This window comes from Astyanax mexicanus, chromosome 4, assembly GCF_023375975.1.
Source record: "Astyanax mexicanus isolate ESR-SI-001 chromosome 4, AstMex3_surface, whole genome shotgun sequence".
In the NCBI taxonomy this organism is placed as follows: Eukaryota; Metazoa; Chordata; class Actinopteri; order Characiformes; family Acestrorhamphidae; genus Astyanax; species Astyanax mexicanus.
This window is the reverse complement of record NC_064411.1, coordinates 3,691,043-3,705,275: the sequence shown is the minus strand read 5'-3', so window position 1 is coordinate 3,705,275 and position 14,233 is coordinate 3,691,043. Positions and strand designations below refer to the sequence as shown.

Below are 14,233 nucleotides of genomic sequence, written 5' to 3'. Positions count from 1 at the left end.
TATTTTTAATTCATCATTCACCCCCATTGATTGAGGTCTTCTTAATTAGCAGCACTTGTGTCCCCATTTTAAACTGTCTGGGTGGAAACAACGCCACGCATCTCTACCAAGCAATTTAAAAAATTATATTTAGATAATTTTATATTATTTTTTATTATGTTATATTTAATCAGTGCTAAGCGTTACATACACAGAACAATAACAGCAAAATAGCCCCACTTATTTCCAAAACAGTTTAATATTATGGTTTGTTCTTCCAATCAACCAACAAATAACATTTTTGCATATGGATTGTTGAATCATGGGTAATACAATAAATTACGGGAAACATAATGAATAAAAATAGTATAAACATGTTATTTTGTATGTTTGTGTCACGTCTGTCTGCAGGCAATTTTGTTCCTTCCACACTGAGCTCCAACGGAGGTTTGCAGTCTAACAACTACACTACCCAGAACGCATCACACTCTGACATCACACACCTACTCACGTGATTACCTCAGGGTATTTAAGAACGCTTCACCTTCACACAGGTTCCGCATATTGCCTGGTTTCTACCACTTTACAAAGCATTTTCTACTCTGTATTTGTTTTTTTCGTGTATGACCTTGCTGTTTGTTTTTTCGACGCCGATTTCTGCCTGTACCTCTGATTGTGGATTTACTGCGTTTGACCTGGACTGTTTAACGTTTCCGATAATTAGATTTTCTTTGATGCTGGCTTCCTTGTGTTTGAACTCTGGACTGTTTATGGTATATGGTTATTCGTATGTGGATTCTGTTTACTGGTGATCTGATTTGTTTTGTACAACTACCCTTTTCTCTGCCCAGTGATTTAATAAACAACCCATTTTAACTGTATCCGCAAGTGTCTGTATTCGGTGCACACCATGACAGTTTGTGTTCTTTTCTTTACACAGAATGTTTTCACGGCTGCCGACGCCCTACAAGAAGGAGTCTCCCATCCGGGTGAAGTGCATAACCAAAGTCCTGGTGCCCCGGGCAGAGGGTTGGCAGGTGGTGGATGGCGCGGTTGTAGCTACTGCAACTAAGTAAGTGGCTACGTGTGTGCTCTCTGATGGGCAACAATGTATTGTCGCCCATCTGAAAAATGGATTGTTCATTAATTGATGGACAGTCCTACATTATTAAGAATTTCAATCTAACTACTCGCTATGGGGAGATGAAGCTATTCTTCACCTCTTCTACTGTAGTTTAAATCTGCAAGTCTTCCTGTGACCACTGACTTAGAGGCATGGTGCGACCGCGCTGTCTGCTACCTCTCCGTTAAGTTTGAGGAGCCAGGGAATGGTGAACAGTTCTACACAGTGGAGGGCAACATCATTAGAGTAAGTCCCATATGTTAGTGACAGTGCGACAATACTTAAATCTGTGGACAATAATTCAATACTTTAAAATCACTGATTGTCTCCAATAATGTTTTTGTAATTTTTAAAGGAATATACGTTTATAAAATATTGGCCTGGAGTTCTAAGTTCTAAGCAAGGATCCTCCAACTAAAAATATTCTTAAGTTGCATTTAGTATTTACAGTATCTGTTACTGACTGTATGCTAGAACTGCAACATTTTTTGCTCAGCAAAAACTAAAACTGACCTAATGAAAATACTACAATTGTAATTTTAAACTAGATAAATTACACTGAGTAATAATGAATAATAATGAGTAATTCATTACTCCACTAATTTTCAGTTGTGTTTTTTATGTTTTAGTTGAGTGCAACTAAATTAAAAACAACGAAAGATGGGTCTGTGCTGGTGCAGGACATCTCATTGCAGTGTGCAGACCAACAGTATGATGTCACTCTGTGGAGGGAGTCAGCCACAGAGGGAATATGATTGGGTCAACAAATTATCCTCAGGCACCTTAAGATGAAGGTGCAGGAGGGTAAATTTAACTCAACCTCCCAAACTACAGTCAAGGTAATTTTTATATTATTTTTGTTGTTCTTGTCATTATTATTAACTGTCTGTGTTTTTGTTGTGTAGAAGGGGACATTATTATAATTATTATAATTATTATTAGTATTATTAGTATTATTATTTGTGGGTAGCACCCAAGGCAGTGACCAGGGTTAAAAAAAAAAACTGCTTTAAACTACCGACAAAATATTTTACTAAATTCTGGCTATCCACTACACCCATCTTCTAGCTAACTAGTTGTTTTGTTCATTATAGCTGACAGTAGGTCCTGCAATCCTAAATTAATGAACACAATTTGAAAAAGAAAAAGTGATTAGCTGATCAGGTACACCTGGGCAAGCTGAACATTACATATATATATATATTTTTTTCCTTAAACCCTGACACCCTATCTATCTAATTCCTAAATTAAGCTGACTAACTCACAAGCTGTATTTTATTAAGTGCACTGAGGATTTGATCTGTGCGTTTTGATTCAGAGACGAGTCTTTTTAACCAGTTATCAGAAACAAGCTCATCACAGTTTACATTGTTAGCTCCGTTACCTTTCTTTTAGAAAAATCTCTGTATATCCAGATTAGTTTTAATATCAGCTGCTGCTAAAACTCACAGCGAGGGGGAGTGTTTCCCCCCACCAGCAGACTCTCCTCCGAGCTCCGCAAAACAAGCAAGCTAATTGCCTCTTTCTCCTGAGAGGCGGAACTTTCTCCCTGAACCAGCTCCATGATTGGAATCCACCTGTTTCAAATATTATCCCCCCCGGTTCCTACGCCAATGTTATTGGTTAGAGTAAAAATTTTAAAGCATATTTCTAACATTACGCAGTTCTTTCGGCATTATTTCTCGAACCTGAAAAATAAAGCACACACACAGAAAAAAGATAAATAATTGCTAAATTGTTTAGATAAAGAATAAAAATAAAAAAAATAAGTAAATCAGTATATACTTACTTTTGTTCTCCTTTCTAAACTTTTGACTATGTAGAGTGACGTCCTTCTGTAGATCCTTCAGACGCGCCTTTATCTGTGCATGGATCCTTTGGAAGTCCCTCCCACTGAGTTTTGTTTGGGCTGCAGGCAGGTTGTTTAGGAATTTGACGAACTTGTGGATGTTTACTAGATTAATTCTTATGGTCGTGGGTTTCATTCTGTCTGTTTTAAGAACCTCCACCCACCTGTAAACAATAGAACATAGAACAAAATACAAACACAAACAAAGTGTTAATTTAAAAAAAAATACAGTTGGATAACTGGATAAGTATAATTTTTAATACTTACTCTGCAATCTTCGTTGAGTCGGCTAAAAAGGAAAAGTCCCCCTTCAGGAGCTTGCCCTCTCCTGCAAACAAAAGAAACCTGCGGACGTGGCTCCGGCAGGTATTGCCGTTGTCTTTCACTTTGCTTGAAGGATTGGCCCCGACACAGAAGACAAAAAAGTCTTGTAGGACTTGTTCTGCAAAACATAATGTTTACATGAATAAAATAGTTAAAATTGGAAAACATTTTTGCCTTTAATATGAAAAATGATAATAGATGCACGTACCATATTTTGGGGCATGCTCTGTTTCAAAATCATCCTTTCTGGAAAATTTATTTCGGAGCTTCTTTTGGGGGCTTGCCATGTAGAGCTGCACCAGCCTGGAAAGCTCCTGGCTTTTATGCTGGCAGTCCTGCCTGGGGCATTCTCCCTTACCCAAACCCAGACGTGCCTTGAGCTCCTGATTTTCTCTCAGGAGCCGCTGGCAGTCTGTGTTTGAGCAGTTGGGTGTGAGGTCCTGGGTGGTCTCCGCCGGCGCTGGCTCTGGTTTGACATCTGTGGACATTCCAGGTGTTTCAGTGTCGGTTGGGATGTCTATGGACGTCCCCAGGACTTCCGCTTTCAGGCGGGAATTCCCCAGAAGTCCCAGGCATCCCGCTTGCAAACGGGAGGTCCGTTGATGTCCCTGGCTGCAGGCTGGGTCCGCCGATGTCTCTGGTGCGTCGGGGGGTGGTCGGGTCCATCGGTCATCCTGGGTGGTCTGCCTGCCGCCCAAATCCAGCACGCTGACCATCAGCACTTGGGGATGGGTTTCCCTCAGTTTTCCTAGCTGTTCCAAGATGTATTGATTTTTGCACCTTGTGACAATGCTCTTAGCTTCATCGGACTATTAAAGACATAAACAAAAAAGAAACATTAGCTAATAAATATTATTACTGAAAGTATTACTAACATCTTGTAATAAAAAGCGAACAATTTGTTTCACATACCGTTTTATCAATGTGGCATTCTGCGTAATGCCTGTCGAGCCTTTTAACCGTTTTCCCGCATTGAGGCTCCTCACATCGGAACAATCCCTTCACGCTAAATATTAATAATATATTTTAGTTTATGCAATTCTATATAAAAAATATGTTTAAATAAAAAAAAAAACATTTTTTACAAGTAGTCGAGTATTAAGTATAAAAGTTGCGATTCTGTTATGTTTATAAGTAGTAATTACCGTCCGCTGGAGAGGCTCAGGAGCAGGGCCTTCTCTTTGGGATTCGCCACGTTGTGGAATCCCGTCAGGTGCTTAGGAAGATTCGAGTATGTGACGTGGCAAATAGGGCACTGCTGGTGCCTCATTGTGTCCTCTAACCAAAAATGTGCCGGTTTCTGGAAAGAAGGTGGATTAAGCGTTATAAGCTAATTCTCGTTTTTTAAGGAATAACGGGGAGCAGTTGAGCCATTAGCTGTGCCTCGCTAATCCTCCTTCTGCTCTCTGATATCACGTTCGCTTTTGCGCAATAACAATATTTTTTTAAAATATACAGTACAGGCCAAAAGTTTGGACACACCTTCTCATTCAATGAGTTTTCTTTATTTTCTATTTACATTGTAGATTCTTACTGAAAGCATCAATACTATGAATGAACACATGTGGAGTTTTGTAGTTTAACAAAAAATTAGCTGAACCTCCACAGTCACCGGACCTGAACCCAATCAGATAATTTGGGGTGAGCTGGACCACAGAGTGAAGGCAAAGGAGTAACAAGTGCTAAACACCTCTGGGAACTCCTTCCTTCAAGACTGTTGGAAAACCATTTCAGGTGACCACCTCTTGAAGCTCATTGAGAGAATGCAAAGAGTGTGTGTAGCACTTTAGACAGGAACGTGTGACACATGTACACTAAGGTTACACAAATTAACAATATGGACCATAATAATGGACCAGTTAGGTTCGTTCTGGGAGCAAAGTACATGAAATAAATGTGACCAGGGATGTGGCAAGTTATAAAATGTATTAAATGTTATTAAAAATGCAGTAGTCACAAAGTACAATTTTCCCCAGAAAAAAAAAAATCTTAATGACCAAACCACAGGTAAATGTTCACTTTCAGTTCCAACTTTAACCTTTCAGTGAAAGTATCAATCAAACCTAAACACCCATTTCTTTTTTTCCCTAGATTTATTTATTTAACCTTAGTAAGTATTAACTATTACTATTAATTACAGACTATTTACAGTTATTTTATTAACTAACTAATTATTTATTTCTTCTTTTCTAGGTTCCCTTTCATTATTACACTTATTTTATGAATCTAGTGTTAGAGTTAGAAATGTATTACCTATTTAAGAATCCTTCAGATTAAATATTTAGATCAATTAAACCAAAAACACACATTTAACTGTTACAAAAGAACAATAACAATCAATAAATCAAATGTCAAAATAAATACGTCAGTAACCAATAAACTTTTCCCTTCTTTTCACAGATCTCAAATCTTCAAATAAAATAAATTTTACTTCCCATGTTCTGTTATATCAAAAGTTCAGTCCACTCAATAATCAAGAAAATAAACTGACCTGTTTAAGCTACATGAAAACAGTGTCTGAGTAACTCATATCATCTCTACTGTTCACACAATCACATTCACATGTCTGTGGCTTAGCAATAGCTTTACATTCAGCAGCATTATTACAAAAACAATACCCAAATACTCTGAATACAGTTTAATAAGTGCTATTTTCCTCACAGTTGTTCATACACATTAATACAGCTTCTCCCACAGATTATTTAGCTGTATTAGCTTAGCTGTTTGTAATGCACTCAACGGCATTAGCTTAGCATAGTGAGTGGCGTTAGCCGCTAGGCTAATTAGCGCTATTTTACAGCTCTATTTACTCTTGGCTATTTCAGTCTAAAACACACTTTTCTGTGTTTTAACACTCACCGAATCTCTCCCGGTGTTCTTACACCATATTTTAGACGCAGTTTGAAGCAGAGTTCTCCGTCCACCTTCAGGTTCCCCAGGGCTAAACAGGAGCGTTTGGGCAGCTCACAGTCAGAGAACTTTCCTCCCTTACTCCACACGGTAGATCCACAGGTTCAGCAGCGGCACTCAGCTCTTTACTGATTGTTTCTGATTAAAAACGCTGAGTTCTGGAGATTTCTAGTGTTAGTGTTCTTAATATTACGAGCTGAAACAGTCTGTTCAGAAGCTCTCTCTCCATCTCCGTCTCAGAGAAGTTTTTCTGAGTTAACACAACCAGAGTTAACGCCCACTTTCCAAAACATGACCCGCCTCCGTCTCTTACAGGAATATAATTGGCTGCTATTTTGTGCGTTGGACCCTCTGAGAATTCTGATTGGCCGCTTTCAGCGCGCTGAACTCTCTAAAGAAGTCTGATTGGCCGCTTTTTAGAGCCAATTTTATTTCTTTTGTGAAATAAATTCAAACGAAGAGTTTTTGTCTTGACTGTTTTTTAATACTATTTCAGAATAAATAAAAATGATAATTTTGGAAAAATTATCCACTTTATCAGTATTGCAAAAAATCACTTTGGTGAACAAAGACATGTATGTGAATATATTCCCTAACTCCCTAACCATTAGAATTACGTTAGAAAAAAAAAAATCATCATTTGGTGCACCTAGTCGACCTGAACAACCTAACAGTACTTTGGTCAACGTGTGACTTACAGGTCTTCTTAAAGTACCAAAAAAAAACACATAAGTTCCTAACCATAGGGTAAGTTATTTTATTCAAACTACTATTAGTTTAATTAGGGCGACTAGGCGGAATAAATGACACATTTTATGACTGTCTAAGACCTTTGGTTAGGGAGTTCTCATATGTGTTTATGGTTATATTTTCTTTGCATTTACCTTCTTGATGTCCTGCAGATTCTTGAAAAGGAGATCGTACTGCAGCAGATCTTGTTTGTTGCTCTAAAGTCTTTCTATTTATGTATTCTGAAAGCTTTCCATAAATTGAGGTCATTCACACCTACTGCCTATAAAATCACTATCTGACATCACAATGGACCATCCTGATTTCTGTATAGAAGGGTACTTCTCACTTGTAAAAGCATTTGAAAATCCATATGCAAATATCAGTTTAAATTAAACTGTAAAATAAAAATGATTTCTTTAAGAATTGATTTGTATATAGGATGGTGAATATTTTTAAAACTTTTCCAAAATTAGTTCAGCAAGCATTCTCATTCTACTACAAAATATTAGCCAATTTTATTTTTATTTTTTTGGTCACAGTTAAGTAAGAAGTTACTGATGTTGAGACTATTTGGGCCAGATTATATCAGGTTCTGTTTAGAAATTTAAGACAAACACCTCTGGTTGCTTGAGTCACTTAAACACGTTATTCGACACAAAGATCCATTAGAACTAAGAAATCTTCAGGATTCTTTCAATATGTAAGAGTGTTTTACACCAAGAAACCCCATGTTAACAAATTATTCCTAATATGCTTAGTTATATTGGTATATAATATTATAATATAATAAAATCATGTATTTCATATTTAATTTAAAATTGAATAATAATCTTTGATTGCTGAAAAAGCTTTCACTTAATTGATCAATAGTACCATTTAGACTACCCCAAAGAGAAGCACTTACTCCTTGTATTAAATAATCAATGCTTCACTTTGTGATGGTCACCATGGATATTCAAACTATTTTGTACTGAAAAAAAGTTAACACTGGTCAAAATTTTAAGAAAATCTTAGCGGGGGGGCTGGGGAGATAACAAAGATAATAACAAACGGGAGGGAGAGAAGTAATACAGAGGGGAATTTTTAGAAATTGAATTCTTTTACAAAAACTTTTACAATGAAAAAACAACCAGTAAAGAAACAATAGATTTTTTAAATTGTAGATGAAACAATAAATAGTCAGGAAGTTTTAATAGTGGATTTTACAGGAGTTGACGCATTAAAATTTCTTAAAGGTTTTAAAAAAGGAAAGGTGCCTGGGAAAGGATGAACTCCAAGAGGAATTTTATTTTACCTTTTGGGACATATTAGCTACTGACATACTGACTCTTTTTAATCTATTTGAATAATTGGACCGACTCACAGACAGCTTCAGGTGAGGGATAGTTACCTTACTTTACAAAAAAGGAGACAAGACAGACTTGAAGGATTGGAGACCTATCAGACTTTTAAATTTTTAAACTTTTTAGCAAGATTTTATCCAGACGAATCGAATGTCGGTGGTTTTAGAGGAGGTGATTCACCCGGATCAAGCATGCTCCGTGCCCAGAAGGAAGATCACGGACAGCCTAGTGTTGGTCCGAGACGCCATCTGTTTTGCGAGAGACAGAAACATTCGGCTGATGGTTCTAAATTTAAACTTTACAAAAGCTTTTGATCGGGTCTCGCACGAGTACCTGTTTTAGATACTGCAAAACATGGGGTTCCCAGTGGGTGGGGCTGCTATACAGTGACATCAGCAGCAAAATTTGTGTAAATGGGCACCTCACAAAAGCGATCAGTGTACACTCTGGCATCCGCCAAGGGTGTTCTTTATGTCCGCTTCTGTACGTGGCATGTAGAGAGCCGCTGGTGCAGATCTAGAGAAAGGATAAATGGATTAAAGGACTAGACTTGTCAGGCAGACTGACGGCGACTTGTTCGCTTTTTATTGATGACATTATGTTTTTAGGTTCTGACATGACAGCAGTGCAAAGGGCATTGGATATGACTGACTGATTTGGAAGGGACTCGAGTCCGAGGCCCAGCTCTTTGGACCGGGGAGGAACATACAGACTGACCTGGATTTTGGTTTTAAAGAAACTGATATAAAGATTTTAGGCGTAAAATTTGACAGAGAGGGTGGTGGGCGGGGTAACTGGACTGAGACGATAGGGAAAGTTAGGCAACGTTTGGGGTTTTGGGCACTAAGACAGTTGATGATGGAAGGAAAAAATGTAATTATAAAAGATGTAATTTTACTATTGCTTTTATTGTTGTGTTCTGATTTTAGTCCACCAAGATGTTTTCTTTCAGGTCCAGATTGAGCCATCTTTTATTTCCATAAAACACGCAAATACACACACAAAACAACGACAATGTTGTAAAAAAATAAAATACATAACCTATGGTCATTTTAAGAAATTATGTTTTTTATCAAAGTAAATGTGTGTTGTTAAAAGATATGTTTATCATGTATTTTATTTTACATTGCTTTATTTATTTTATTTTTCAATGGAGCTTAAAGGAATGCATGGGAAAGGGGAAATCACGTTTTAAAAGGAAATGTGTTGGGATTAGTCTTGATTTTATGTGTGTACTGGTTTTAAAAACAAGTATTTTTTATGATGTTCCCTTGGTTTTAAATAGCTATGAATGTATGTATGGTGACATTTGTTTTACTTACTAAAAAAAAAGCTTACTAATAAAGAGCTTTCTGAAAAGATTGTGCTGTTTATATCTGCATCTTCTTGGGGACTGCATGGATCAGTAAGTTATTCAGTCACTGCATGTCAAGCTATAAAAGACTGTAAAATGATTCTCTCTTGTAATACACATTTATAGAATAAATCTGCTTATTGAGAAATTAAAGATTTAAATAACAGTAAAATTACTTTCTTTTATTTTATAAGCGATGTAATTGGACATTTTCCTGCTGTATATTGCTTGAATAATTCTAACATAACATAATTACACTGCTATGTAAATGCAGTATTTTATAGATTTTGTTACATTTTCGGAATGTTTACTAACAGAAAAAAACATGTATTGTAGTACAGTTTTACTGTAAAATTACAGAGAAAATATACAAGGAAACGCTCTAATCTTACAGGAAGTCATTTAACATATTTTATAAAAAGGAGCAAGGAGCATCCATTTCAGAATCTGCTACTAGTTTCTCAAACCACTAGAGAAACCAGACTCTCTGAAATATATACAAATGTGTAAAAAGTATTAAACATTTATGAACTATTATTTAGCTTAATTGTTCCATTTGTAACTCATTTTTTCTTACTGAAAATTGTACTCGTTTTCTCAACACAGAATAACATCAGCTGTTTCAGCACCGCAGAGATAATTATTAAAGCGTTTAAACAGCAGTTTTAATCCTTTTAAATGAGCTCTGTGTGTAACTCCAGTATCAGTAGCAGTAATGCTAGTGACTTTACTGAAATACTTTGTAAAAAACATTAGTTTCAGAAAATTAAAATATAGAGGTACGTTTTCTTTTGTTTTTTAGTGAAATACTTTGTTCTACTTTGTAAAATTAAAGGAAAACCCCAGAGAAGTAGTTCTACAGTGTTTTAAATTAGATTTTTAGCTGTTTAGCTCCATTCAGCTCCATGTATTGAGGACTCCCTCGCGGGCTCCCTCTAGCGGTGATGGGGTATAATGTGATATAGCGGGAGAGGGGGCGGGGCTCTACATAACCCGGATGAGGCTGAGCTTCCGGGGTCTGTAGCTGGAGCGCCGGAGGAAGAGCAGGATCAGCTGAACTACAGAAGGTAAGGAGAAGTCTCTCTCTCTATTTCTCTCTCTCTCTCTATTTCTCTCTCTCTATTTCTCTCTCTCTTAAATGTAAGTGAGCGCTGGATGTTAATCTACACAGACTTCTCCCCTGAAAACTGTTTATTTGGGTGTGTAAAGTGCTTCTGTTTATTTACAGTAAACACAGATTTACAGGTTTTTTCAGCACTGAGGCAGGAGCATTAGCATTAGCAACATTAGCTTGTAAAATGACCCAGTTTTGTTACCAATACCACACCTAACAACTAAAGTTAACTATAAAGGAAAGGATTAACCATTACAGACAGCTTGTACATTATCCTACCATTTAGGCTATATAAATGAAAAAATAAGATGTTTGGTGTTTGTTTCTTCTTGTTTTTTTTTCTCACAAATATCTTTATTAATTTGAATAGACTGGAAAAGATATAAGAACTTTGGGAGAATAGACATTTTAATAATGTTAATGCGACCTATCATCGAAATTGGCATCCCACCCCATCTTTCTAAAGAGTCCACCACCTTGTGCACTAAAGGATCATAATTAATAGAGACCATCTTCTTTATATCCGGATTTATTTTAATTCCGAGATAAGTAAAACCTTCTGAGGTACATGTAAAAGTTGTCTGTATTGGAGGGTTATTTCTGTTCAGTAATAGCAGAGAACTTTTCTTTTGGTTAACTTTGTAACCTGAGAATTCACCAAATATCTTCAGAATTTGACCAACTCGGACAGACTTCTCTAAATAAGATAAAAACATAACATCATCTGCAAAAAGAGACAGGCGGTGCTCTATCCCTCCGATGGAAATACCAGTAATTTCAGGGGATCTGCGCATTGTCATAGCAAGTGGCTCAATAGCAAACAAGAATAAATGAGGGGACAATGGGCACCCCTGTCTGGTTGATCTACAGAGGTTTATAGGTCTTGATAACTGGCTGTTTGTTATTACTCTGGCTGTGGGCTCTGTATATAATAACTGAATCCATTTCAGATATTTATCTCCTAGGCTGAATCTCTTAAGGGTCTCAAAAAGATACCTCCATTCAATCCTATCAAATGCCTTTTCGGCATCTAATGACAAAAAGGCATGGTCCATGGCAAATTGTTTTTCGTATAATATATTTAATAATCGTCTAGTATTGTAAAAGGCTTGACGGCCAAGAACAAAGCCATTTTGATCATTTATAATTAACTTAGGAATATGTAATTCAATCCTCTGTGCCAGAGCTTTGCATAATATTATGGTGTCACATGACATTAAGGATATGGGCCTGTATGAGCCCATTTCTGTTGGAGCCTTTCCTGGTTTTAATAGAAGACAAATGGATGCCAATCTTAAAGATGGTGGTAGAATGCCCTTGTCATAAGACTCATTATACATTTCTAGTAAGTGGGGTAACAGCTTATTTGAAAATCTCTTGTAAAGTTCAATTGGCAGGCCATCCAGGCCAGGAGCTTCACCAGAATTCATGTGGTTGAGTGCCTCATAGAGTTCTTGAATTGTCAGCTTTTTATCCAGAGCACTTCTAATTTCCTCTGATAAGGTTGGGAATTGGAGTTTGTCCAGAAACTGGTCCTGCTTATTTGTGTTGTCCGGATACTGTGATTTATATAAATGTTCATAATATACTGCGAAAGCATTGTTTATATCTTGTGGGTCTGTTAAATTCTCTCCATTGTCAAGTACAATTGAATTAATGGTTTTATTTTTTTAAGCCGCCAGGCTAGGAGTTCCTTGATCATAGTATGACTGTTTTAACCGTAGTAAGCTAGTAGCTATTTTGTTAGTGGTGCGTTCATTATATTCAGATTTTATTAAAAGAAGTTTCTTATATTTTCCGGTATCATCACAAAAATACAATTGGTCTTGCAGTTCTTTGATTTGCATTTCCAGATCTTTCAATTTATTTAAATGTAATTTAGATTTATGCCTAGTATAGCTCATTATTTCCCCCCTTATATAGGCTTTAAATGCCTCCCATTTTATTGATGCACTAGTCTGGTTTGTATTAAAAGTAAAGTAATCTATGATTTTCTCTTCAAGAAATTCCTCAAATTCGTCAGACTTCAGCCATTTAGCCTGGAATCGGAAGGGAATCGGAGATGAAAAGAAATTTGGAAATTTAATTGATAAGATAACTGGGGCATGGTCCGAGAGTAATATAGCTTCATACCAACAATTCTGGACCATAGATATCAGACCAGAGGAAACAAGAAAGAAGTCTATTCGTGAATGTTTTATAGGTCTTACAAAAAATTGAGATCTTTCATAAAGTTTCCAATAGTTTTCCTGGCTTGTTGATGGGAAGTGTCAGAACTATTTGAACGATCCATTGCTGGATTAATCACACAATTAAAATCTCCACCAATTATGAAATGGCCTTTATAAGCTGACATAGTTAAGAAGAGATATTGGTAAAAGGCAGGATCATCCCCATTGGGGGCATATAAACATACCAAATTAACCGGTGTAGAGATTATAGTACCATTAAGTAAAATAAATCTCCCAGATGGATCCAAATATTTATCTTTCAATTTAAATGGGATTGATTTATGAACCAATATTATGACCCCCCTAGCATGAAAGGGAAAACTAGAGGAAAAGACCAGACCACCTAGATCTGATTCTATTCACATCTTTATCTACCAAGTGTGTCTCTTGTAGAAAGCACACTGAAGTATTCATCTGCTTAATTCTACCCAGTACTTGTTTAAGTTTGACAATTTTGTCGTTACGTTCCAGCTAGACACATTTATAACTAAGCTATCAGACATAACCAATGTGACTGAAAATATCAAACGCGACATATGAGGTTAACCCCTTCTTATTTTCACATTCAGGCCATGTAAAAAATACCAAAAACAATATGATGAAAGTGAGCCCCACCACACCCCAAACGAAATGTAATATTAAACCCTTCCGAACAAAGAGCTTGAGTTATAGGAAACGTTTCATCCACAAAGTGGGTAACGTATACATCTGCACTCATAACGATAGCCACAAGTGGGCTGGCTAGCAAACTATGAATGTTTTGACCAGAGAAAAAAAAAACATTACACACGAACATTAACAACAACAGTACACCTAGTAAGTGATAAGTAAATAATAATGGTATGAATAACGTATCACTTAGCAATCACTTACTTAGAACTCTGTAACTTTTGAGACAATCATGCTAGTAGATCAGAAGGTAACATACTAAATTGTCTGCGGATTTCAGTCTTTTTTCCGTGAATATTGCTTCATAGTGGTTGCATGCAGATGGGAAGACAAGGAGGCGATAGATAGGTCGTTAGGTCCCGAGGTCGTCAAAAGCCTGCAGGCTTGTTTCCTGGATGTAATTTTCGGCCTCTGAGAACGATTTGAAAACCCTGCATTTACCGTTGTGCGTGATTATCAGGTGGGCTGGGTACAGTATGCAGTACCGCACACCCAGGACTCGTAGCCGGGCTTTCACTCAATCGAAACCTCGCTGCAACCTGCGGGTCCGGGCCGACAGGTCTGGAAAAAATGTAACGCGTTGATTCTCGTAGCGTACCTCTGTC

General features: G+C 36.9%; 4 protein-coding genes across 7 annotated transcripts in view; 2 read left to right on the top strand and 2 right to left on the bottom strand.

Moving 5' to 3' along the window:
- LOC125801347 (zinc finger protein 271-like) overlaps nt 1-14,233 on the top strand; it is a 773,213-nt gene that overhangs the window by 130,735 nt on the left and 628,245 nt on the right. The window lies entirely within an intron of this gene.
- LOC111194581 (zinc finger protein 239-like) overlaps nt 1-14,233 on the top strand; it is a 693,226-nt gene that overhangs the window by 50,748 nt on the left and 628,245 nt on the right. The window contains exon 1 of one of the 3 annotated variants that reach the window (XM_049477631.1): nt 10,601-10,681. The exons of 1 other annotated variant lie outside the window; for it this stretch is intronic. The gene's annotated coding sequence lies outside the window, so the exon portion shown is untranslated. Of the gene's footprint in view, nt 1-10,600; nt 10,682-14,233 lie in introns of those variants that run through there. One more of the 3 variants, XM_049477630.1, reaches the window with a different exon arrangement.
- The window catches only part of LOC125801423 (zinc finger protein 239-like), a 124,471-nt gene that overhangs the window by 83,607 nt on the left and 26,631 nt on the right, over nt 1-14,233 (bottom strand). The gene's annotated exons all lie outside the window — the stretch shown is intronic.
- On the bottom strand, nt 2,062-4,855 carry LOC125801214 (uncharacterized). Its single transcript, XM_049477581.1, has 6 exons — nt 4,421-4,855; nt 4,188-4,281; nt 3,484-4,084; nt 3,219-3,393; nt 2,892-3,115; nt 2,062-2,790 (listed from the first exon to the last, which is right to left on the bottom strand). Exons 1-6 carry the CDS (start codon nt 4,543-4,545, stop codon nt 2,759-2,761), a joined length of 1,251 nt encoding a protein of 416 aa, XP_049333538.1. The 5' UTR covers nt 4,546-4,855; the 3' UTR covers nt 2,062-2,758.